This window comes from Lynx canadensis, chromosome C2, assembly GCF_007474595.2.
Source record: "Lynx canadensis isolate LIC74 chromosome C2, mLynCan4.pri.v2, whole genome shotgun sequence".
Taxonomy (NCBI): Eukaryota; Metazoa; Chordata; class Mammalia; order Carnivora; family Felidae; genus Lynx; species Lynx canadensis.
In genome coordinates this window covers 26,231,424-26,258,951 of record NC_044311.2, presented here as the reverse complement: position 1 = coordinate 26,258,951, position 27,528 = coordinate 26,231,424, and the positions used below count along the sequence as shown (strand labels likewise).

General features: G+C 40.6%; 1 protein-coding gene across 1 annotated transcript in view; it reads right to left on the bottom strand.

The window, feature by feature from the left end:
- The window catches only part of LOC115522808 (collagen alpha-4(VI) chain-like), a 132,557-nt gene extending 105,761 nt beyond the window's left edge, over nucleotides 1–26,796 (bottom strand). The window contains 4 exon segments of the mRNA XM_032594575.1: nucleotides 7,641–7,725; nucleotides 9,046–9,129; nucleotides 23,723–23,837; nucleotides 26,647–26,796. Coding sequence (XP_032450466.1) covers nucleotides 7,641–7,725; nucleotides 9,046–9,129; nucleotides 23,723–23,837; nucleotides 26,647–26,796 — 434 coding nt within the window.
- Nucleotides 26,797–27,528: the final 732 nt, after the last annotated feature.

Sequence of the window (27,528 nt, the reverse complement as noted above, 5' to 3'; positions counted from 1 at the left end):
GTTATCTAACTAGAATTTAAATAAAAATTTGAAAAGAAAAAAAGATAAAAAGGCATTGCTCATACATACACAAAACAAAAAAGAAAATAAATTCAGATATTATGATTATTGCTATTGTTACAATAAAATACAATACTGTAATTTTTAACTCTTAATGAAATTAGAGGAAGTAGAAAACCTTCAAGTAGGGTATCTACATTTTCATATTCTGCTATGTCCTAATTATTAGTATTAATGCAATTAATCACAAAAAAATGAGAAGTATTTTTAGTTAGTTGTAAATAAAGTACCAGAGCTGTTTATGGAAATACAATGGGAAAGTCAGAAGTTTCTAAACATTTGCAGCTGTGCATATTTGTATTTACATTAATGAAGAGAAAAATGTCTGTAGCTTAAGGACTTAATACCTGTATTATATATACTATTTCCTGACGATGTTTCTATCTAATTAAGCTGCTGGAGGGGTTTTGCATTGAACATGTAGGGTCCGTTGTGAAGGCAAAAACAAAAAACAAAAAATAAACCCAAAGCGACTAAGTGGCATGCAATTGGGTAGGTCTAGCATAGAATGATACTGATTCTTTCTGAAAATAATTCTAATGGGTGTGGAGAAGAGAGATACTTCTCACAACGTATGCTGAAAGAAGTTAAATAGTTAAATAGTCAACTAGAACAATCTATTTTTTATGTTTATTTATTTTATTTTGAAAGAAAGAGTGAGTGGGGCCCCTGGGTGGCTCAGTCAGTTAAGCGTCCGACTTCAACTCAGGTCACGATCCCGCGGTCCGTGAGTTCGAGCCCCGTGTCAGGCTCTGGGCCGACGGCTCAGAGCCTGGAGCCTGCTTCGGATTCTGTGTCTCCCTCTCTCTCTCTGCCCCTCCCCCGTTCATGCTCTGTCTCTGTCTCAAAAATAGACATTAAAAAAATTAAAAAAAAAAAAAAGAAAGAGTGAGCAAGGAGGAGGGACAGAGAGAGAGGGAGAGAGAAAGAATCCCTAGCGGGCTCCACACTGTCAGCATGTGGAACCTGAGGCAGGCCTCAAACTCAAGAACCTGTGAGATCATGACTTAAGCTGAAACCAAGAGTCAGACAATTCACTGAGCCACTCAGGTGACCCTAGAACAATCTATTTTTTTTTTAAGATTAATCCATTCAATTAAAATTACCTTGCAACCAACCACTATAGTAATAATTGATTCAGGGAAGAATCACCAAATGAAGCTAAAACCATCGGGTAGAAGCATGTTAGGGAACAAGGTTTTAACACAAGTTTCAAAATATCTCCTAACAAATAACTTCTAAGGTATAAAGGGTAAAAAAGTATGTTTACAAAAGAGGAACATGGTGGACATGATTTAACCAACAATGTTGGGATAAACCACCATCACATACTTCTGAACTGATGTATGAGAAAACTCTACATCACTTATATGGTAGTTCTCCTCCAAATCCACGACTTAAATCTAATAAACAGTCAAACAAACCAAAACTTGGAGATGGTCTAAAAAACAACTGGCTTGTGCTGCTCAAATATATTTATTTTTTTTTGTTTTGTTTTGTTTTAGAGAGAAAGAGAGGAAGCATGAGTGGGAGAGAGAGAGGGACGGGGGGAGAGAGAATTTTAACCAGGCTCCCCACTCAGCACAGAGCCCGATGTGGGGCTCCGTACCATGACCCTGGGATCATGACCAGAGCCAAAATCAAGAGTGGGATGCTCCATCCACTCAGCCACCCAGGCGCCCCCAAAATAGTAATGTCATGAAAAACAAAGAAAAGCTGAGAAACCAACTGAGGTTAAAACAGTCTAAAGAGACATGAAAACTAAAAGCAATGCATGATCATGGATTGGGGAAAAAAACGGCTATAAAGGACATAAAGTGAGTGAGATAATAGGTAAAAATTAAACATGGACCGAATATTATATAATAATTCTGTATCAGTGTTACATTTCCTGAGTTTGATCATTGTGTTGTAGTCATGTAAGAGAATGCCCTTGTTATTAAGAAATATACATAATATGAAGCACAGGGTCTTGGGGTCACCAACTTACTCTCAAATGTTCAGCAGAATTATAGTAATTCATAAAGAAACAACGTAGGTGAGAATCTTATAACTTTTTCATTGAGTGTTTATTGTTTACCACATAATATGTCAGGCGTATTAAAGAAATAGTTCTTTTCCTGGGAGGACTTGGAACCCTAGGGGAGAGGAAGAAATGGATGAATTGTAATATTGTGGGATGAGCAAAATTATATCGAAATCTGTACAAGGTGTTGAGGAACAGAGTGGGTGAGCATCCCTCTGCACTTGGTAAAGGCTTCAAAGAGCAGATGATGCTGGAGTTGAGACTTAAAGAAGGAGTAGAAATGTACAAGTGAGCAAGTGGAGAAAGGAAATTCCAGTCATGGAACAGCATGAGCAAGGACTCAGAAGAGGTATTGGACACCCCAGGTAGAGTTCATCCAAGGCCTTGGGAGCTAAGGTTTTTGACCATAGGAGACCTGGTTAAGCCTTCTTGGAGCTCATACCCCCTTGCTGCACAGGCTCTGAGGGCATGCATCTAATAGAAACCTTTGGCTTTCTGAAATGCATGAACTCAGAAGGTGGGATATAAGAGGGGATCCGGGTAGAATTTCTCAGTTTTCATCCATAAACTGCCTTAACTTCATTTAATTAAACCAGCAGTGTTTCATATACAAGTCTCCCTCAAGATTTCTATTCTCCCTCTATGGGTCCCTTAAAAATGAAATGAAAAGATGCCATCTCTAACGTTCTATGCCACTGGTTCTTAGCCTGAGCATTGAGTCAGAATCACCCAGAGGACCTGTTAAAACCCAGCTTCCTGGACCCCATCTCCAAAGTTTCTGATGTAATAAGTCTGAGTGGTGAGAATTTGCATGCTGAGTGGAATCAAGGGACCACACTTTGAAAACCATTCTTCCATGCATTTAGCATGCAGTGGTTCCCAACCAGGCAGATGTCTGCTCCATTGACTTTCAACAGCATCTCTAGCTCCACAGGGAAGAAAACAAGTGTCTCTTATCAACTACGTGGGGAAAGGGAAGAAACGATCAATTTAAAATGTTTTCTTTATGTATACATGACTGAGAGGTAAGCAGAAGCTTCAAAATATTTAGATGAAAGATCCAATGCAAATGTGAAAAATTAATTTAACGCATTTTTCAATTTGCCTTCTAATTATACTCTATTCCCAGAAATAATGAAGAGCTATGTCCTTTCTTTTTTTTTCCAAATTTTTCTGGTCATTTAAACAGGATTCTTTCAGGCAGTGTATACTTGGCTTTCTTACAAGATAGTCTTGGAGTATACCACATCTGGGCAACAGGAAGCTCCAGGAGGCAAACAATTGGGGGACGTGAACAGATTCTTCTGTACACATCACATTAGAATTCACACAGCATGTTTAACAGTTAAGAAAAACTAAAGGTTAGCCTTAACCTATTTCATAAACATTAACATTTGCTTCCGTGCCCATTCACAAATCTTATGACGGCTTGGATATATACACAACTTTGTTGTAAAATATTTGAGGGAGGCTGTGTCAAACATTTCAATGACAATTAATGTGTTATTAGGCTCAAAAAAGAAAAAAACCATAACAAGATGCAGAATCTTGGAGCGTTGCTCCAGGGAGGGATAAGGATGACAATGTCAGAGTTCAGCAGGGCCCTGACACTCCCATCAGCTGCAATAATTTCAAGATCAGCACACAATTTGTGAGGTATTTAAAATTTTGGAAGTGAATAGCATCCCAGCTTTGGGGCAGTTTTTCTCTATCTTAGGCCCTTTTCATATCCTGATTCACCTAGTTTCCCAAAGTGCCTGGTTCATACATCACCTACACCATTTGCCATATGTATTGCCGTCGATCATTTATCTAGCCCACTGGGCTGTGAACACACAGAGAGGAGTCTCGGCCCAAGAAATCTTTGTAGTGCTGGCTACATTGTTGAAACGAATAAATCTTTCCCTTTTATGATCATTATTTAACGTTTGAACAAACTGCTGAACGATTTAATCCAAAGAAAAAGAATATTCAAACTCTTACAACTGATGTGTAACTTATAAATTCCACCACCCCAGCGTTTCATGAGCTTGGTTTTGCCAGAGAGATGGGGATAACTACCCTGTCTTTCTCAAGTATTTCATTCAGGAAGAATGCCTGCAATCTGCTAAGCAGATCAGGCCCCTCCAAAGATGGTGGGCAGGTCACCGCACTCTGCTACTCCCTACTTCCTGTCACCAGGAAATGTAGGAAGAGCAGGTCATGATAGTGAATAAGGGCAAGATGGCCCTCTGCAATTGTCTGGTTTGGCCTCATATACCCTATCCATTATTTATTTCATGTCCTTTAAGAAGGTTGCTTCAGAATCTGTAAAGAAAGCATAGTATGGAGCAATAAAAAATTGCATAGAACTTGACTTTGAATGTTCTGGTTCAAGTTTCAACCCTGCCACGTTCTTGTTATGCAGCTTCTTGGAAGTCTCTTGAACTCACTAAGACTCAGTCCTGGCAGCATAAACTGTGCCTTCACCCAGTTATTGACAGGGTTATTGTGGGCACAGCATAAGCTAATGGGGGGTAGCAAAAACTTTGTAGAAAGCTAGAAAACTTCAGAGGTTACTATCACTTTTGTCAAGCAGTAATCTATAAAACAAAAGTCCAAAAATGTAATACTTTGTCGCCTTAGAACCAAGCCTCAGAATTTTTATTCCAAGAGAAATGCATTGCTTGAACCAAAAGAGTCCTGGCTACATTTTCGCTTCATTATGTCTAGGAAATAATCACACTATGATGAAAGTGAGATTTTGGATAGTAACAGACATTTGACAGTAGTGAGAGAAGATTCCCTAAATCAGAGAAGTGGAATACCACGTGTGACAGCAAGCTGGTGGTCACCCGGATGAGATAAGCTCTTTGTTTTTTGTTTTTTGTTTTTAATGAAATTTATTGTCAAATTGGTTTCCATACAACACCCAGTGCTCATCCCAAAAAATGCCCTCTTCAATACCCATCACCCACCCTCCCCTCCCTCCCACCCCCCCATCAACCCTCAGTTTGTTCTCAGTTTTTAAGGGTCTCTTATGTTTGGCTCTCTCCCACTCTAACCTCTTTTTTTTTCCTTCCCCTCCCCCATGGGTTTCTGTTAAGTTTCTCAGGATCCACATAAGAGTGAAAACATATGGTATCTGTCTTTCTCTGTATGGCTTATTTCACTAAGCTCTTTGAAACCTTATGTTACGAAACCTTAGCTATCCATGTTCTTTGAGCTTAATCTTTTACTGTTGTTTCCAGGGCTTTAGCTTAAAATAACTTAAGGGCCATTGAACTTCTCTTTGTATCTTTTTTGAGTTTCTGAAATAGTGTATAATAAAATGTTTAAAGACAAACTGAAAGAATATCCACTAAATGCAGTGACACAAACTTACCTGACCCTCAGAAAGTTTACGATATTTCTTAGAGATTCCAAGATGCCCTGACTAGGCTACAAATCTTTCTGAAGTTTATAGAATTATAAGTCAGTGTGGTTTTCCAAGTCTATCAGACTTTGATGATTCTGAATGTCATTATTCCTTCCCTTTACCTGGAAGGCTGCATACTACTCCTTGGCCCGGGACACATGTGCATGCATGCGCACGCGCACACACACCCACACACACACCCACACACACACCCACACACACACACACACACACACACACACGGCAGGCTCTATTCACCTTTCAAAACCCAGCTCAGGTGTCACCTTCCTAACTCAAGCTTGATGGCAAAGCACTCCCTGTTCTGTTCTTCCTCTGAAGTCTGTACATTTATTTCAATGAATTCTTTGGGATTTGTTAGGACTGTCTTTACTATTAATATATGCTCAGCACCTAGAACAGTTCCTTTCTCTGTTTTCTTTCTCTCTCCCTTCCTTCCTTCTTCCCTCCCTCTGTTCATTTCTCTCAGTTCATGGCAACTGCAACCTTCTCACAGTATGGACCCAAAGCCACGGAGCTATCATTAACTCCTCTCTCACACACACCCCCTACATCCAACCTGCCAGGAAATCATGCTGGATCAACCTTTAAAGCTGTTTACACAGAAACTGATGCTCTTGTCATTTCTACTAACAGGCTGATTCAAGCCTCTCTTGCTTGATTACTACAGCAACCTCCATGGCTCTCCCTACTTCTAACCTTTCCCTCCGAAGTCTATTCTCAAAATATAACCAGAGAAATCCTTTTAAAAACTAGGTGACCTCTGCTCAGAGCCTTTCAATGGCTTCCTGTTTCATTCAGAGTAAAAAAACAAAATAGACTACAAGCTCCTATATAAACTGGCCCCCAGTTTTCTCCGACTCATTTCTCACCCTGGCACATTAGACTCGGATCACTTTGGCCTACTGGCTGTTCTTCAAATAAGCCAGTTATACTCACTGCCTAGGGTTTTTGTACATACTGTTTATTGTTTCCTCCATCTGGAATGCTCTTCCCCTCCTATCCCCATTTACTCACATATATCCCTATATACCCACACACATCTACACATACCCACATATATCTACATATATCCACAAATATCCACGTATCTCCTAAATATCCACTTACGTCCACATATATCCATATATATCCCCACAGGTATCCATATATCTACATACTTTCCCATATGTTCCCATGTAACATTATATATCCCCATATATCCACTCATATCTATACATATCTACACATATATCCACATGGCTGATTCCCTTGCTTCCCTCAAGTCTTTGCTCAGGTATCACCTTCTCAGTGCAGTCCATCTTAGCCATTCTACTTAAAATTGCAACCTACCCTTGTTGTCCCAGCACACCCAAGCCCCCTTACCCTGCTCTGCTTTTCCTCTTTTCCTATCACCTTCTAACAGGCTATGTAATATTCATCATGGTTTTTATCAATTACCTGTAATCATGCCGCACCTTCACCTAGAATAGAAGCACTACGAGGAATCGTGTTTTCCGTGACATATCCCCAGTGCCTGACATACAGTCAGTGCTCAAAAAAGATTCATTGCATAAAGTCATTTGTTCAGAAAAAGAGTGATTTCCTGTTCTTAAGACAGAATGTTCTAAACAAAGATTTAGAGGCATTCTTGGGAAGGTTGGTGCTCCCTAGGCTATTCTTTTTTGGTAAATGGAGGACTCAAAGCCAATTGGGTTCACTTTTATATTTTAATTATAATTATATTTTTAATTCATTTGTATTAAAAATATAATCAGAACAAATAGCATAAAACTAAACATTTGGCAAATTTGTAGAATAAGTAAAACCAGATCACAGGCGTAGTATTGTAAGGGTCTTGGTTTAAGACCTTTGAGGAATCCAAAATGGAGCCAGTCTGCAACTACAACTGTGCCCAAGGAGGCAGGAGACAGACGCAGCCAGAGGTGAACCTTTAAAAACTCACAGTCACAAAAATCCACTTATACAGTGAGTTGCTCAAACATAAAGACACAAGATTAGGTTGGAATGTTTGGGCAAAACAATTTCCTATAGGATCTTTTTAAAAGGACTCATGGTGCTTTTATTTCAGACCAAAATATCAGGTAGATAATATTCATTATTTCACTTTCTAGCGGCTCTGTAAGGGAACATATTTACTGTTTCTGCAAAAATGTAGACAGGGCTTCATTGTTCTTGGTCAGTGATGGAATAAATGCATCCACAGACCTCTCGAGGCCTATTCCTATGAGCCAGAAACTATCAGACAAAATTATGTGATGGCAGACTACTTTCAAAGGCCTGTGGCATGCACACTCTGGGTTGAAATAAAAAGGACCATCCTACATTTGCAATTCCCTGGGCTTTTTTCATAGCCTCTGAAGATCAATACAAAAGAGAACAAAAAGGTGCTAGATTTTTCTCCTGTACTCCTGTGGAATAATTCTCAGTCAATATGTGATTCTTCCACCCCACAGAAATCATCCTGAATAGTTGTCACCATGACTAAATTCAGTGAATTTAAATGTGTAGGTATCAACCCCAGTGACCAAAAAATTATACATAAAATCTGAACCTGATCAATTTCACATTAACCTTTCTTGAAGTTCTTTATAAAAATAATCATTTTCTTCAGCTCTAGTAAATGATATGCATGCTGATGTCCTTAGGGAGTTTACTGATGTTTCTAATTTAAAATGCATTTAAAAATAAGGTAGAGTAACACATGGCCAGAGGGATGATGTGAAAAAACAACGATATTAAAATGTTCATAGTGAATCTAAGTGGTGAGTATACATGTATTCCCTGTGGATCCTTTAACTTTTGCTGTATGTTTGAAATTTTTTATTAAAAATGTAAATAACCATCTCACTTGTTTCTTAAAACTGTGTATGGTGGTCAAATGAAAAGAAACCTAGTAGTGGAGTTTCATGCATCCTGGCAAACTAGATGGAAGAAAACTTTATTTCCAACTCAAAATTGCACCTGGCATTGTTTTGAGAGAGTCATTTTTACCTAAGTTTTATATCTCTACTAAGCCTGTTTATTCCCTGATTCTTTAGTGTTTTCTTCTTCCCTTCGCCTTATGATTCTAATACTAATCTCCATGTTTAAATTCTCCCAAAGATTTGCATCAGTGAAATAATTCATGAGACATCTGTGAGTCCCCATACATTGGTTTCCCCTTTCCACACAGATGGTAAATTCTGGACCCCATCTTAAAACATTTCACATTTTCCTGCTCCATAAAAGTTCAGAGTTACAAGCCTCGTTCTGCCACAGTTTGAACCTTGAAAGTTACTCTTGCTCTGTGTGTCTAACAGAGATACCTTTTGGGTTTTTTTCCTCTGTGTCTTTGTCCCTGTCTCAATTTCTCTCCAATTCTTTGCTATGCAAGATCTCTCTTTCAGTCTCTATCACTTTCTCCTCTGTTGGTCTATCATTGAGTCCCCTGTCTCTCTCTGCCTGGAAGTGAAAGAGAAGCAGTGTATTTGCAAAAATACATAGAAACAAACTAGAGTTCCCACCTACCCAACTCTCCCAGGGAAAAGGAATTTCCTCCTACCTGGCAAAACCTTTGCAACTTGTTCTTTTAATTCCTCCTTCTTGTCTTCATCCCTTAAGAAGCTGTTTGAGCCTTGGGAATTCCCTAGAGCACAGGAAGCCTCAAGGGTACAAAGACATACCAGCTTTTCCGGTATTTAATACTCTCCTGGGGGAAAGGGAATGGGGGGGGGGTGAGGGGAGGAGCAAAAACGATGTTTATGATGACTGACGCATTGCTTGTTCTTATGCGTGCTTTATTGCCATTAAATCAAAAGGATCCTTCACTCTGTAAACACTGATCCTAAAAATGAATACAAAAAGTTCCCAGGGAGAGTATTCTCAAAAAATAGTAATAATAATATTTTTAAATAATATAAATGAAACTCACCTTTTTCAAATTTAATTTAAAATTCCTAGAATAAAAATTAATCCTAATTATCCTTTTTTCAATTATTTAGTCTCCGCCTGAAGTCTCTAGACTATGAGCCGCTTGAGGGCAAGAACAGGTATAATTCATCTTTGGGTCACTCATATCCCCTGGATATCCCCTAGCAAAGAGTCTTGTACATACTAGGTCTCAAAACAGCAGATATAATGGATGGATGGATGGATAGGTGGATAAATCAATGAACTGAACAATAGCAAACACTCCCTGCATTGATAACAAGGTAAAGCTCTTAGAGCATCTTGGATGCTCTAAACTAGCTCATACCAACCAGATTAGGGATCAGGATGGAGTCAAAGGAAATAGAGAAGTATTTTTGTGTGTGCAAATACATGAGTTAAACAATTAAGCTGCTGTAACAAGAGACGTAATAACCAAGATCGTTTCCTTCTCACATAGTTCAGTCCAAGGTGTCTATTCCAGGTCAGCAAGAGGCTTTCCTCCACATAGTCATTCAGGGACCCAGGCTAATATTCAACATGTGGCACCTGAGGTTTCTGCAAGTACCACCAGGGTAGCCAGTGGGGAGGGTGAAAGAGCTAACTCTGCAGACTGCCTCCTAAACAAGTGAGGCAGAGGTTGCTCATAGTTCTTTCACTCACATTCTGCTGGTCAGACCTTAGTCACACAGCCACATCCAGCCTCAGGGATACTTGAGATTTTATTTCCAGCTAGGCAGCCATGTGCCTTGCTCAACTGTGACCATGAAAGAAGGAGAGGGAGAATGGAGGGGGAGGAGGGGGTGGTCAGCGACCATCTCCATCACATTTTGTATACATGTTTTTCACCATTATCTCAAAATCTGAAGACCCGTACTTGGAATGCAGTGTTGTTTTGTTTCTGGCATGAGTATTCAAGGAAGTGGAGTCAAATGAAGTTTCTCAAAATAAATTGTCAATAGAAGGACAGTGTGTCGTTAACGGAGTTGAATGCAGGCTTCTCTGTGTTTTTCCGGGATTGTTAAATTTGACATAAAACCTAGAGAGTCTCCTCCACAGAGGATAACTTCCAAAATGATAGGTTAGTTCACTCTTCATCAATTGTCCCTTCATTATTCATGAGGTGGATAACAGGGGCAAAGTTTTGCTCTACGCGGAAATAGAGTCACTTCATATATAGCTAAGAAACAGTAAGAGCTCGCTAAGTAGTCTGATTCCCTGAGGGAAATAATCAAACTATCATATGTAAGATTCTTCAGCGAAAACAGTGAAGTGCAGATATTTAATGCCATGCGATGCTTTCAGTCTTTTGTTCCCTCCTACTCAGGAAGTCATGTTCTCCCCTCTGACACACCCACCCAACAGCATCCCGCTCCTCTGTCTCCCTTTCATTCCCCAAAGAGGTAGCTTAGACCCCAAGATAGGTTTAGGCTCAAGGTCTTAAACTCTAACACCGACGCTGGTTAAACAGCAAGGTCCTTATTTAGTCTGTTACTTCAGAAGTCACCATTTGGCTGTGCTCTGTATCCTCTCCTTGACCTTCAAGCAATATTTCTGCTTCTCCTTGTGTGCTATCCCCCCACCAGGAAGAAGCTTGCTTCTTGGGTTCCCCCAAAAGCAGACCCTGAGACAAGGACTTCAGTGTAGGCAATTTATTTGGAAAGCCATGTGAGGAAGCAAGAGAGGGAATATGGAAAGTAAGACCTGAAAGAATAAAAGCCAAAATTTGCCTTAACGTATGTGTTAACTCTGTAGGCAACTGAGGTTCAGTCTCACGGGGGACCCTCTGAAAAACTCAGAATGTCCCTCAGAACCATCCCAGTGAGAGACAGCTTGGATTTCATCACTAAATGCCATCTCTCGGTGGTTGAGAACTACAGGGGTAGGGGGAATGGGAAGGATGAAGTCCTGGGCACTTCAAGCTACTGAGCAGACTGAGTAAGTCTCCTTGGCAATCAAAAAAGCCCTCCCTCAAGTGGAGAAGCTGGAAGGCTGTGGTGGGCAACTGTACGCATGCTCAGAAACTGTGCTGGGCTGCAGGGGAGTTCAGAGATGCATTGAGTGGATCTGGAGCATGGCACCAACAGTGTCTCCTACGCGTGCCAACTTCTTCAGAACAAAGTCTCCTCTCCTCAGGACCCCAAATTCCTCCTCCCACTGACTGTTCTCCCCATGGGTAGAACCAGATTCCCAAGCTCAGAGTTCACAACTTCCTCCTCTTTGCTCTCGCAAACGTGTATGACAAAATCCACTGTTGCTGTCACCCTGGCTCACGGAGTTTTTTTTTTTTCCTTACTCATTGTATCCATCACTAAATTGTGAGCTGCTCAAGGGTAGAAATTCTATCTCCTTTGCAAAGATTAACACACAGTAGGAGCTCCACAAATACCTGCAGAGTGAATAAATGGCAAATAATTGCCTCAATAATATACAGAAACTCCAAAGATCCTTCAACTTCTCTTTGTGAGTGACATGACATTTCCACCTTAACTCACTCCTTGATATTGGCTACAAAAGCCATGCTGGTATTTCAAGAGAGACCCTGATCAAGCATGTATCTGATAAGTAGAAGAGAAAGAATCTCTTCTGTGAAGCTCTGGGAGGAAAAAAAAATGCTTTTGTTAATTAACAAAAGGACATGAAAAAACTTGTTCTCTAAAATCATTGACTGTCAGAAACTGCTGTTTGAAATCACATTTAGTGAGAATGAAACACCTCTTTTTTGCCTAGAGGATCTACGTCATTTTAACACAGAAAAACAGCCTGGATTTCCAACCCAGATCCAGAGCTTCAGATAAGGGTTTTAAACACAACATTCCATACTTATCTCAACTGTGTAGTTTCCCAGGAAACAGGACCCTGAGTTCTCATCTCAGCCCAGGCCTAATGTCAACTCTTAATATACCCCCACCGCTTTGCTCTGAGTGAGCCTATCACTGCTTTGTTGAAATTTTACTTAAACCCCACCATTTCCCCAAATACTAGAACAAGCTTGTGTCTTCCTTTGGTGAGGTGTCCTATCATCCTTTTGGTGCATGAGTCCCCTTGCTCAGCAGGTTAACTTTGTTGGATGAGAAGTGTCTCCTTGGTGGTTTTTATCAGATGGACTTTATCACCTCTGGCCAATTTGCTAGTAGCACAAATTGATCAAGGTTGCTAGTCGTTATCATAAAAAGCCCTTAGAGACACTGAGAAGACTGGGCACATAAACTTTGGTCAGGAGCTAAGTCATAATTTTTTTTGGAAGACCTAGGGCTTTGACTGTATAATGAACTTTTGAGAAGGGCAAATTTATATGGTAGACCCAAACCTAGAGTAGAAGGGATAAAGAGAACAACCAGGACAAGGTAAAACAATCATTTACTTTTTGCCCACCTGGAATGATAACCAGCCACCTTGTGAGAAACTTCCATTCCAACCTCTGTTCCAGTGGGAGCTGCAGTCCCCATGATTGGTCTAGGAATCAGCATGTGACCCAAGACTGGCCAATCAAAATTCTTCCTTAGATTTTCCCCCCAACATCTCAGTTATAAAGCTTTAAAAGCATAGGGGCACCTGGGTAGCTCAGTTGGTTAAGCATCTGACTTCAGCTCAGGTCATGATCTCATGGTTCGTGAGTTCAAGCCCTGTATCTGGCTCTGTGCTGACAGCTCAGTGCAGCCTGGAGCCTGCTTCAGATTCTGTGTCTCCCTCTCTGCCCCTCACCTGCTCACGCTCTGTCTCTCAAAAATAAACATTAAAAAAAACTTTTTTAAGATATGATGCTGAATTTGTCTGTTGCCATGGTTTCAACTTCATGGGCAGCCAGCCTGACCTCAAAACGCAAAGGAAAGCAGAGATGAAACTCTGAGGGCATTCAAGTACCTGCCCTTCTACTGTTTTTGTTTGTTTGGGGGTGGTTGTTTTATTTTGATTTTTGTCATTTGTAACTCAGAATCATCATTATGACACTTAGGTAGACACAATCTAAAACTTTTTCCAGGGTCCAATATCAGATTTTCTTGAGTTTTATTCCCTTTCTGCAGATGCAAGCCTACATGTCTTTTTGTCAATGAACACCAGATAATTCAACATCTCTTCTTGTTTTCTTTTGCTACCAGGAATCCTAGAGTCAAATACAATATTCAGCAGCAACAAATATTTGTGCAGTTTACAAAATTTAGCCCTGGAAAGGATCTTTCAGATCATCTAGTCAAATCTCATTATTTTGCAGAGAAAACTTGAGGTCATAAAAGGTGATGCAATTTTCCCAAGAAACACATAAGCAATTAATGGTAATTTTCTTCAATAACTAATGACCTCTACTCACTCTACTGCTGTTATATTCTCTCTGCTCTTCTACCTGAAAACTGCCTTAAATAACCATCTCCATTTTCATCTTCACTAATGGGAGGACAGATGGCAGAGGATGAAGGGATGATTCTAGGAAATTATGGAGGGAAAGGGGCACCTATAACAGAATTTAACCAAGGAGTAAATATTTTTCAGGCCCTACTGAAAGCCTGGAAGTTTACATGACAGATGGAGTTCACAGTGATTCCAGAAAGGGAAGGGATTATTGAGGAGCCAGGGAAGAGAGTTTTAAGGCTGTCAAGAGAAGACTTAGGCTTGGTGCTATACACAGGAATTCCTAAAAAATGATTACAGCTCTAGTACTCTGAAAACTTAAAGACATTTACATGCGACTCATGGAATGAGTCAGGCAATGCTAGTCACAAGTTTGTAACTTGGTGTATTCAATTAAAGGTATATAACAGCCAGCCTGCAACAGAATCTCAGATGTAAGCCACCCCTCACAAGCCCTTCATGGATGAGAAATAGCAAGAGGGGAAGTGATGCAAGAAATGTCATCTGTGATTCATAATGTCTTTATGAAGTCTTCAGGAGGTAAGATGCTAGCTGCCATGAAGAAGATGGATAATTGTCAACTCCATGAACCATCATCAGACCCCATCAGAAGAATATGCCTTAGCCAACAAACTAACTTCATTGGTAACATCAGCCTTGTCCCCCTCTCAAACATCTCTTGATCTGGAAGCTGGAAGGGACACTCAGGACCACAGTCTTGTCCTCCATCCTCATCCCTATAAACAGAGACCTAAAGACCTTCTTCATTTGGGGCCAGAAAGGAAGGTATGAGGATTTTTGGATCCCCAAAGATGAAGAACCCCAGTCATCACCAACAAATGCGAGCTGAAAATTCACAGTGGGAGTGGTACTTCATTGGCTCTTGGAATCCAGACTAATCCCAAACTCTATGTTCTTTGGAGAGACAAGATTTCTGCACCCATGACAAAGAGCACATAGGAAGGAATTAAGAAATAAAACACAAACAAAAAGAACAGCCTATCTTCATATAGTCAAAGCCTACACTTTTGGTCATTCATGTAATATCATCATTTTTAAAACTATATCCAGAATATTCAGTAATTCTGTAACACAACTTCATCAGGCTACAGGGCAAGAGATCCAAACCCATTGTGGGAGAAAAATAATTTGTTTTATGTCACATATTTAATGTGTATTTAGATAGAACTTATGGAAGGAAGAATAACAGTCCTTCCTAAAAAAAAAAAAAAAAAAGTTAAATTTTCATGCTATGACTTGCTAATTACAATAAGATCAAGAGATCATAGTCAGGGGATCAGTGATCCCAAGGTTAGCCATAAATTCAATCTCAATGACAAACATAGCTTTCAACTTTAAATGATAAACACTGCAGGCTATAATAAATATTCTAACAAATGTAGTTCCTCATAACACAAACTAATGATCCCAAGGTTACTAATCAACAATCTTTCCAAGGTTTATATTAAGTAAACTTTTGAGTATTACAGGAAACTCTGCCTTTCTAGAAAACTGACTTAGCCTGAAAGTCAACTTTATGATGCCAAGATACAGGTTAAAAGCATGCTTAATCCCTTTTTTTGAAGTTTCTGTATAAATCTTTTTTAATTGTCATAATCTACATAAAGCAGTGCTTTCCATTTTCAAAGCACTTACTATTTTTTCAAAGTTACTGCTATGGAAATTATCAAACTTTGACTCAAAGATATTCTGACTGACTTATTATTTAATTCCTACACAAGCCAGATAGAGCTCAGTAAATTTTCCCATATCCTGAGTGTGATGCTATGGAAAATTCTTTAAAACATTTTCCCACAGTATGGCATGTAGGTTTTGGTTTTCATCTACACCCTAGGAGAAGTGTATTGCCCTAATCTGAATGGTCAAGTAGCACTTAATCAAAAGGCCACACACCAGAGATGGCTACCACCAGTGTTTTAGATGTTTTTATCTCCAACACCAGGTATTTTGTTAATTAACATGACCATTGGAAATGGATTCTTTGGTGAAATCAGTGATGTCCTACATATGGGAATTTCCACATATGCTACAGATGCTTCCCATCATTACACAAACAGGATATAAGAATTTAACAAGCCTGGTATATTTTTGGAAATGTTGCCTGAGAGATGATTCTCAAAAGTTCTGGGTCTAGCCCCTGATTTAAAAGGATTCTTGGTTCCCTCACTTACCTAAACAGTGAGGCAAACCATATCCCTAGAACATTGTCATGTTAGAGAGACTTTCTTTTGTGCAAGGTGCTATCAAGAGCTACTACAAATGGTGCCTGGGTGGCTCAGTCAATTGAGCGTCTGACTCTTGATCTTAGCTCAAGTCTTGATTTCAGGGCCATAAGTTCAAGCCCCACATTGGGCTCTGCACTGAGTATAAAGCCTACAGGGAAAAAAACAAAAAGACAACACACAAAACACAAAACAAAACAAAAACAAAAACAAGAAAAAACTCCTACAAGATAAAGAACTAGAACTTTCCAGATCTTGCCAAGCAGGTAGTCTGTAAACTAACTCTAATTCCAACTTTACTCTGCTTGTTTGTTCCTGCTTAAGCATAAATGTCTAACTGCATAAATGTAACCTGAAACTTACTCTCTTAGAACTTAATATAAAGACTTATATCTAGACTTACAGCTCTAGCCTCTAAGTATTGGACACAATAGATATTAATCAATAAGTAAAACAAAATAAAAACAAAGGGCATAATAATTATGAACAACCATGTCCACTTAAATCAGGTTTTAATACTGAGGCATCTACCTTTATTTTGTGGATTTTTTTTTTCGCTGCTAAGTTATAACAGGAATTTAAACAGCTTATAATATAATGGTACTTCAAATAACAAACACAAAACAAAAGAAGGGAGGAGTTAAGCTGGCAGAGGAGTAGAGGGACCCCAAGCTTGCCTTGTCCCTCAAACACAGTGAGATAAATATCAAATTATTGTGAATATCCAAGAAATTGATCGGACAACTGAGAGAACAAAACTGCACATACACAAGTAGAAAAATGACCACCTCACAGAAGGTAGGAGCTGCAGAGAGTTCATTTGGGCAAGAAAGGGGCTACAAGTGCTTTTAAGGGAAAAGAACCCTGATCACAAAGAGAGGAGCAAGGGAGAAAGAGAGAGAGACAGTGAAAACATGCACAAGTGATTCCACAAGAAAAACTCTTCCTAAACCCATTGATTGGAAAAAGGAGGGGGGGATAAATAACCACAAGTTTTAATAAGCAACATAGAGCAAAGTCTGAAGTTTTAGAGGTCTGCACCATCACCAGAGTCATGCCTGTGGGCTTAGCAATGTTCCGGTGGGGAAGGAGGGCAGAGACTAGGAAGTGGGCAGCTCCATCTGAGTCATATGGAGAGAAACAGTTCCTGGGTCACATGGGGAGAAATAGTTCCTCTTCTTGGAGTGATTTGGGAGAGGTGGCACGGCCTCTTTGGGGACAAAAAACCCTGAGGGCACCATTGAGCTGCCCCATTCACTAGCATAGGAACAGCGACTCTGACTGCGGGCAGTGAGCCTTGGTGCCGGCTTCCTGCTATGCTTAACCATAAACTCCAAGGTGCTATGTGGTTGACCGACCCTTTTTCCGGCCAGGAAAAAAACAGCTCCTGGCCACAGCACAGGGAGGACCTCTGCCCGAGAATCATTATGGGTCTGTGCCATGAGGGTCCCTGAAGTTTGGAGTTTTGAAACCCACCTGCACCTAAGATAAAACACAGGGGAACCAGGTGGACAGCTCAGACACAGGGAGAAGGCAGAGATCTGACACAAGCTAGGGACACAGGAGGGGTGATTGTTTGCTCTTCTATGAGGGCTTCCTGAGGGGTGGTGGGCACAAGCTTGTCTACAGAGGGAAAAGATAAGTATTGGATTACGAATGTAGACAAAGGGTATTCAGCAACTCCTTAAAGCATAATAACATTCATATCATAGGAGTCCCAGAAGATGAAGAGAGAAAAAAAAGGGGCAGGAGGTTTATCTGAACAAATTATAGTTGAAAATTTCCTTCACCTGGGGATGGAAATAGACATCGAAATCCAAGAAATAGAGAACTCCCATTAAATTCAACAAAAGCCAGCCATCAAGGCATACCATACTCAAATTCACAAAATACAAAGACAAAGAAAGCATCCTAAAAGCAGCAAGGGGGGAATAAGTCCTCACCTATAAGAGAAGACAGATCAGGTTTGCAGCACATCTGTCCACACAAACTTGACAGGACAGAAGGGAATGACATGATATATTGAACATGCTGAATGGGACAACTAGGCAGCCAAGAATACTTTATCCAGCAAGGCTGACATTCAGAATGAAGGGAGAGATAAAGAGTTTCCCAGACAAACAAAAACTAAGGGAGTTCATGACCACTAAACCAGCCCTGAAAGAAATACTAAAGGGGACTCTTTGCAGGGGGTGGGGGGACCAAAAGCAACAAAGAGCATTACCAGAAACACCAACTCTACAGGTAACACAAATGCATGAAATTCACATCTATCAATAATCACTCTGAATGTAAATGGACTAAATGCTCCAATCAAAAGACATGGGGTATCAGAATGGATAAAATAACAGGATCCATCCATAGGTTTCCTACAAGACACTCATTTTAGACACAAGGCACCTGCAGATTCAAAGCGAGGGAATGGATAACAATCTATCATGCTAATAGACATCAAAAGAATGACAGAGTAGCCATACTTATATCAGACAATCTAGACTTTAAACCAAAGACTGTAAAAAGAGATGAAGAAGGGCATTACATCATAATTAAGAGGTCTACCCACAGAGAAGATCTAACAATTATAAATATTTATGCCAACTTGGAACACCCAAATATGTAAATCAATTAATCACAAACATAAAGAACTCATTAATAATAATACAATAATAGTAGGGGGATTTGAAACCCCACTTATAGCAATGGACAGATCATCTAAGCAGAAAATCAACAAGGAAACAATAGCTCTGAATGACACACTGGAATGGATGGACCTAACAGATATATTCAGAACATTCAATCCTAAAGCAGAATACACATTCTTCTCATATGCACATGGGACATTCTCCAGAATAGATTACATACTGGGTCACAAATCAGGCCTCAACAAGTACAAAAATATTGAGCTCATACCATGAATATCTTCTGAACACAAGCTATGAAACTTGAAGTCAACCACAAGAAAAAAATTGGAAAGACCACAAATACATGGAGATTAAAGACCATCCTCCTAAAGAATGGTGGGATTGACCAGGAAATTAAAGAAATTAAGAAGTACAGAGAAGCAAATGAAAATGAAAACACAATAGTCCAAAACCTTTGGGATGCAAACATAGTCCAAAAAGGGAAGTATATTGCAATACAGACCTACTTCAAGAAGCAAGAAAAGTCTCAAATACACAACCTAATCTTACACCTAAAGGAGCTGGAAAAGGAATAGCAAATAAAGCCTAAAGCCAGCAGAAAAGGGGAAATAATAAAGACTACAGCAAAAATAAATGATATACAAACAAACAAACAAACCAGTAGAACAGATCAATGAAACTAAGAGCTGGTTCTTTGAAAGAATTTATAAAATTGATAACCCCCTAGCCAGACTTATCAAAAAGAAAATAGAAAGGACCCAAATAAACAAAGTCACAAATGAAAGAGGAAAGATCACAACCAACATCACAGAAGTACAAACAATTATAAGAGAATATTATGAAAAATTATATGCCAACAAATGGGCAACCTGGAAGAAATGGACAAATTCCTAGAAACATAAAAACTACCAAAACTGAAACAGGAAGAAATAGATAATTTGAATAGACCCGTAACCATCAAAGAAATTGAAACACTGATCAAAAATCTCCCAACAAACAAAAGTCAAGGGCCATATGGCATCCCAGAAGAATTCTATCAGACATTTAAAGAAGAGTTCATACCTATTCTTCTCAAACTGTTCCAAAAAATAGAAATGGAATGAAAACTTCCAAACTCATACTATAAGGACAGCATTACCTTGATTCCAAAACCAGACCAAGATGCCATTAAAATGGAGAACTATAAGCCATATCCCTGAGGAACATGGATGCAAAAATTCTAAACAAGATACTAACAAATAGAATCCAACAGCACATTAAAAGAATTATTCACCATGACCAAATGGGATTTATTTGGTTCAGTATCTGCAAATCAATCACGTGATACACGACATTACTAAAGAGAATAAGGACCATATGATCTTCTCAATAGATTCAGAGAAAGCATTTGACAAAATATAGCATCCATTCTTAATGAAAACCCTCATTAAAGTAGGAATTGATCAACATCATAAAGCCACATATGAAAGACGCACAACTAATATCATCCTCAATGGGGAAAACCTGAGAGCCTTTCCCCTACAGGCAGGAATAAAAACAGGGATGGCCACTCTCACCATTACTATTTAACATAGTACTAGAAGTCTTAGCCTCAGCAATCAGACAACAAAAAGAAATAAAAGGTATCTAAATCAGCAAGGAAGAAGTCAAACTTTGACTATATGCTCACAACATGATCCTGTATGTAGACAACCTGAAAGACTCCACCAAAACATTGCTAGAACTAAGACACAGATTCAGCAAAATCACAGGATATAAAATCAATTTACAGAAATTGGTTGCGTCTCTATACACCGATAATGAAGCAACAGAAAAAAAAAAAAAATCAAGGGTTCAATCCCATTTACAACTGTACCAAAAACAGTAAGATACCTAGCAATAAACCTAACCAAAGAGGTAAGTGATCTGTACTCTGAAAACTATAGAACATTTATGAAAGAAACTGAAGAGGACAAAAAACAATGGAAAAACATTCCATGCTCATGGATTGAAAGAACAAACATTGTTTGTTAAGAGAACAAACATTGTTAAAAGAATATTGTTGCATTTAATGCAACCCCTATCAAAACCACCAGTATTTTTCACAGAGCTAGAACAACCCTAACATTTGTATGGAACCTCAAAGACCCTAAATAGCCAAAGCAATCCTGACAAAGAAAAGCAGAGCTGGAGTCATCATGATTCTGGACTTCACGCTATATTACAAAGCTGTAGTCATCAAGACAGTATGATACTGGCACAAAAACAGACACATAGATCAAGAGAACAAAATAGAAAATCCAGAAATGCCCCCATACTATATGGTCAACTAATCTTCAACAAAGTAGGAAAGAATATCCAATCAAAAAAAGACAGCCTATTCAACAACTAGTATTGGGAAAACTGGACAGCAACATGTTAGAATGAAACTGGACCACTTTCTTACACCATACATAAAAATAAATTCAAAACGGATGAAAGACCTAAACGCAAGACAGGAAACCATCAAAATCCTAGAGGATAACACAGGCCACAGCCTCTTTCCCCTTGACCGGAGCAACTTCTTACTAGACACATCACCAGAGGCACGGAAAACAAAAGCAAAAATAAACTATTGGGACTTCAAGATAAAAAGCTTCTGCATAGCGAAGGACATAATCAACAAAACTAAAAGGCAACTAAAAGGCAGCCTACAGAATGGAAGAAGATATTTGTAAATGACATATCTGATAAAGGATTACTATCCAAAATCTACAAAGAACTTATCAAACTCGACATCCAAAAAACAAATAATCCTGTGAAGAAATGGACAGAAGACACCCAGATGGCTAACAGACACATGAAAAGATGCTCAATATCACTTATCATCAGGGAAATACAAATGACAACCACAATGAGATATCATATCATACCAGTCAGAATGGCTAAAATTAACAACACAAGAGACAACAGGTGTTGGTGAGGAAGTGGAGAAAGGGGAACCCTCTTACACTGTTGGTGAGAATGCAAATTGGTGCAGCCACTCTGGAAAACCATATGGAGGTTCCTCAAAGAGTTAAAGATAGAATTACCTATGATCCAGCAACTGCACAGCTAAGTATTTCCCCAAAGGATCCAAAAATACAGATTTGAAGGCATATATGTACCCTAATGTTTATAGCAGAATTATCAACAACACCCAAATTATGGTAAGAGCCCAAGTGTCCACTGACTGATGAATAAAGAAGATGTGGTATACACCCACCCCCCCACACACACACACACAATGGAATATTGCTCAGCCATCAAAAAAATGAAATATTGCTGTTTGTAACAATATGGATGGAGCTATAGTGTATTATACTTAGTGAAATAAGTAATTCACAGAAAGACAAATACCATATGATTTTACGAATTAAAGAAACAAAACAGATGAACGTATCTGGGTAGGGAAAAAGAAGGGGGGGGAACAAATCATAAGAGACTCTTAAATACGTAGAAGAAACTGAGGGTTGCTGGAGGGGGTATGGGTAGTAGATGGGCTAAATGGGTGATGGGTATTAAGGAGGGTACTTGTAGTAAGTTGTGGGTGTTGTATGTAAGTGATGAATCACTGAATTCTACTCTTGAAATCAATACAGCACTGTATGCTAAGTAACCAGTATTTAAATAAAGAAAAAAAAAAGACCAATTAAGAAAAAAATAAGAATGGAGAAAAATGAGTAAAAACCTGTGGGCTGAAAAGAGGAAGAAAAAATGAGCATAGGACTTAATATTGAACTTCCTAACAGGGCAAGAGTTGGGTGATTGGTCCAGAACAGTTCCTCAAAACAATCCCGGTCCACCCCAGCGATGCTGCACCTGAACAGTATGACCCTCGCGAGCCTTTTTGGGTTCATGAGCTTCATTCTGAACTGCTCACCGCACCTTTCCTAGGGCTCTTCCTGTCGGCTGGCATCTGACTGGTTTCCTGTTCGCTGCCTCAGCTTCCTCCTCGGAACTAAAAACACTCAGTATGCTTTGCCCAAACATAATTTGAAGGTTATCATAATTCTCATACAAATGGTAATAAGCACACTCAAAGTTGTATTCAATTCATTAATGTGGGAACTAGCAGAAAGGCAAAGAGAGTTCTAGGAGGCTATGAGAAATTTGGTTCATATGGTCAGATGTACAATGTTGAGGAACGCCACACAAGGCAATAAAACTGTAATGTCTGAGTAATGTCCTCTACTGGACAAGAAAAAAAATCCATTGTTAGTTTAATGCAACTTAATCTCTAACTTTTTAGAGCTGTGCAATGAATGGGATCTAATCAACTTGTGAATAGCAAATCAAACAAAGTTCCATTCCCTGAGCTTCAGATGATCCTGAGGCAGGCTTAGAAAATGCTCTAGCATGCCATTTAAAATGTCACACAATCATCTTTTCACTTCCTTCTCAGGTTTTAGATAATTCTCCTGAACACTTCCTTTTTTCCTAATGTCGGTCAACCAACAAGTGACCTGTTTTCCCTGTGATTGTGCTGCCAGGAGCAACCCCCAACAACCCCACTTGCACACGCACACATGACATTGCCTCCCATTGCTGGGGCAGAGCCATGAGGTTTGCTCTAGCTGTCCTGATAGGCCTTATCTACTACCTTTCCTTGCTCAACAGTAGGAGGCCAGTTCATGGGTGGAGCAACGTTTCCCGACCCTGCAGACCTAAGGATCTCACGTGCTCATCGTTATAAAAACCTCTGGTGGATTCTGATTCCATTAATCTGGGGTGGCGTTTGGGTATTTTTAACAATCATCCTCAAGGCATTCTTGCTTTTCTGCTTCCCACCTCGGCTTCCCTCCTGATTCGTTTACTTCACATGCTCTTGGTTCATGGGAATGTGCAGGAGGATAAACTATTTACAAACTTATACATGCTATTAGTCTGTCCTTCCCTACCTCCCACCCTGATCGGAGGGATGGCACTAAGATATTTGCCCCCTTCTCCAGGCAACCTCATGAACTAATCAAAAATCCTTTGTTTCAGCACAACTGAGGATTCAACCAGGCGTTTGCAGGAAGAGATGACAGGGGCCATTATCTGGATTGAGAAAGGAGGCAGAAATGCCGTGAGACTATACTCTTGGAGTGGGGTTTGGGGTCTCCACACAGGACAGACTCTGGGCCGGGCATGCCCGGTAAGCCCCAGTAGATGGGGGCCCATGCAGGGGGCCTGAAGAGTGCCTCCTTAGCTTGCTAGCAGCCAGGTGAGAAAACCAGTCCTGAGGATGGCTGCCACTATGGAACTCAAGAAGTCACAGTCCGAGGGAGAGCACCTTGGACTCATGACCCCCTCCTCGCTCCAAGCTGAGAATTTGTATTTGACCCTGCAGAGACGAGAACCTCAGTAATATCTGAAGTTAAGTTTCCTGCCAGCCAGGTAGAGGGATCCTTGGAAGAGGTCACCACAGTGAGAGAAAAAAGTACAGAGTTGAGAGCAGGGACTCTGGGGCCAGATAGTTCTAGGTTTAAATTCTGGCTCTGCCCCTTATTAGCTGTGTGACTTGGGCCAGTTACTTATTCTGAAACTCAAATGCAGTGGAGTAAAAGTCACACCTGCTACATCTACAGCCCTCAGCAGGGATGAACTATGTCCTTAAGAACAATTTTAGGGGCACCTGAGTGGCTCAGTCAGTTAGGTGTCCAATTTCAGCTCAGGTCATGATCTCACATTTCCTGAGTTTGAGCCCCACATCAGGCTCTCTGCTGTCAGTGCGGAGCCTGCTTCAGATCCCCTGTCCCTCTTTCTCAAAAAAACAAAACAAAAAAAACAAACAAACAAACTTAGGGACACCTGGATGGCTCCGTGAGTTAAGCACCCAACTCTTGGTTTCAGCTCAGGTCACAACCTCGTGGTCGTGGGTTCAGGTCCCATGTCAGGCTCTGTGATGACAGTGTGGGGCTTGCTTGAGATTCTCTCTCCTTCTGCTCTTCCCCCACTGGTTCATTCTCTCTCTCTCTCTCAAAATAAATAAACTTTAAAATAAATAAACTTAAAAAAATAATAATATTACCCATCGGCAAAAGTGTCTTACTTCTGACTGTTTCTCACTTTGTTCTGCAGGAAGTTGAGTTCCTAAGATTTAAGCTTGTTTCTGCAAAGCTGCTGTGGAGTCGGTGCAGGGTGGGGTTGGTGGAGAGATTTGGACCAAGTATGCAGGAATTTGACTTAAGACCTAAGGAAGGAAATATATACAGATATAAATATATGTACATATATGTATTATCCCTCTCTATGTTCAGCTGTTTGATGATTTATTTAATTTACAAATTATCTGTGCAGCTGAATTTATTTTTTTTAATCTTTGTGCTGCACACACACGCACGCACACACACACACAAAATACATGTCCCAGGGTATTAACAAAAAATCTAAAAAATACAAGCAAGCCTAAAGGAAAAATAAACATCACCCATAACACAACCCATCACTCAGAAATAACCTCAGGGATCCTTTTAAAAAGGAAAATGTGCCTTGTTTTGCTCTTTGAAGGTTGTTTTCCTTCCTGTGTTTGGAAGTGGTGTGAGATGAGCCAGGTACTGCCCAGAGGGGGGAAAAAAAAGAATGGCCCAGAGGGCAGAGATGAAGACTTGGGTTGGCCACATGACCACCAGCAGCTGAATTGATCTCTCTGATCTACACAGCACGGCCACCGGCAGGGTTTTCTTGGCAGGTCTTTCCTGAATCCAAAGGATAAAAGCTGAACTTTCAGCAAATTTTAGCCTCTGGCTCCAGCTTCTGAACACAATGCTGGAGATGTCAGTCTTTCTGCAAAGCTCATTTAAAATCTGGAATGAATGAGCTGATTGCCAGAGGAAAGAGGAAAAAATCTGTTTCCCCATCTATCTGATCAGAGCTTAGACCAGAATTCGGGCTGCCATGCACATTTACAGCCCAAAGGCAATCGTCCAGCCACGCTCCTGGCAGAGATGTGCACCTTGGATCTGTGTTCTCCCTGAGTGGTTTCCTTTTTTCCCCAACCTGGAGAGAGATAAGTGTCTTAGTTAAAGCAGAGCCTTAGACACAGCAACCTGGAGGCAGGTGATTAATTTGGAAGGTAAGGCCAGGAAGCAGGAGAGAGGAAGGCAGGGAAGGAGGAAAGGCAGACGGGAGGTTGTGTTACCAAACCAGGTGAGGGCCTGATCCTGCTGCAGCCTTGTGAGAAGTAAACCACACTGAATGGCTCAGTTACCTCTTAGCTGAGCGTCACTTCCAAGGGCATCAACTTCAACCAAGCTTACTAAAAAGCCCAATGGACTGCCCCCCTTAGCATTAGAGAAAGCCCTGGATTAAAAAGAGGGGAGGGGCACCTGGGTGGCTCAGTCATTTAAGCATCTGACTTCTGCTCAGGTCATGATCTCATTGTTCAGGAGTTCGAGCCCTGCGACAGGTTCTGTGCTGACAGCTGGGAGCCTGGAGCCTGACTTCAGATTCTGTGTGTGTGTGCGTCTCTCTCTGCCCCTTCTCTGCTTGCTCTCTCTCTCTCTCAAAAATAAATAACCATTTAAAAAAAAAAAGTGGGGACGTTCAGGGCCCCTGGGTGGCTCAGTCAGTCACGCATCTGACTTCAGCTCAGGTCATGATCTCACAGTTCGTGGGCTTGAGTCCCACGTCAGGCTCTGAGCTGACAGCTCGGAGCCTGGAGCCTGCTTCAGATTCTGTGTCTCCCTCTCTCTCTGCCCCTCCCTCCCCCCGTCTCTCTCAAAAATAAATATTTTGGGGCGCCTGGGTGGCGCAGTCGGTTGGGCGTCCGACTTCAGCCAGGTCACGATCTCGCGGTCCGTGAGTTCGAGCCCCGCGTCGGGCTCTGGGCTGATGGCTCAGAGCCTGGAACCTGTTTCCGATTCTGTGTCTCCCTCTCTCTCTGCCCCTCCCCCGTTCATGCTCTGTCTCTCTCTGTCCCAAATATAAATAAAAAACGTTGAAAATAAAAAAAAAATAATAAATAAATAAATAAATATTTTAAAAAATTTTTCAAAAAGAGGGGAGATTCAGGGGCCACACTTGAGGGCAAGTCATCAGGGTAAGGGGCTTCTGGGCTCCCCCTGCACTCTCCACCACAGCAGCTGCTGAAGTCAGAGGTGGCCGAGGAGACGTGAAGGGGGGCACGGACAGTGACCGCTTCAGCACAGCGTGAGCTGGCTGCAGACCCATCCTGGCCCCAATTTCCAGACTTCCAGCTTTAGGCGCATTCCAGCATTAACCTCATTTCACAGTTGAGGTTCAAAGAGTTTGAATGGCTTGCAATTTCGCACCCCCAGAAAGTGGGAACAAAGGACTGAATCTGGGTCTCCTGCTACCTGACACAGTCTTCCTTCAGCCCCAGCCCCACTCGTGACGGCAGGACACAGAGATCCTTCCCTCTGTTCTTTTCTTACAAAAAGCTCCCCTACCTGGAATCTCAAAGCAGCCCAGTACTTCCCCTGGAGCCCCCCCTGGTCCCACCGAAAGTCAGTGTCGTGCAGCCTGTAGTTAAACACATGAGCTCTGGGTTCCTGGCTCTGCATTCTGACCTTGAGCTCATTACCTAGTCTGTGCTTCAGGTACCTCAGCTATAAAATGTGATAATCATAGTATCTAATTCATAGCACTGATTGAGGCTGAAATGAATTAATATTTATAAAGCACGAAAAGGCAGCCCTGTTCTTGGGAAGTGCTCAATAAATTCAGTCCTCACTCAACAGATATTCACTGAACACCTACTTTATGTCAGACACTGTTCTAAGTTCTGAAGATGTGGCAGAAAACGAACAGATAAAACTTCTTCTCTCTCATTTCCCAGACCAGTGATTCTCAAACTTGCGTGTGCATCACTGGGTGTTATACGTAGGGCATGAAACACTGGATTCTACTCCTGAAATCATTATTGCACTGTATGCTAGCTCA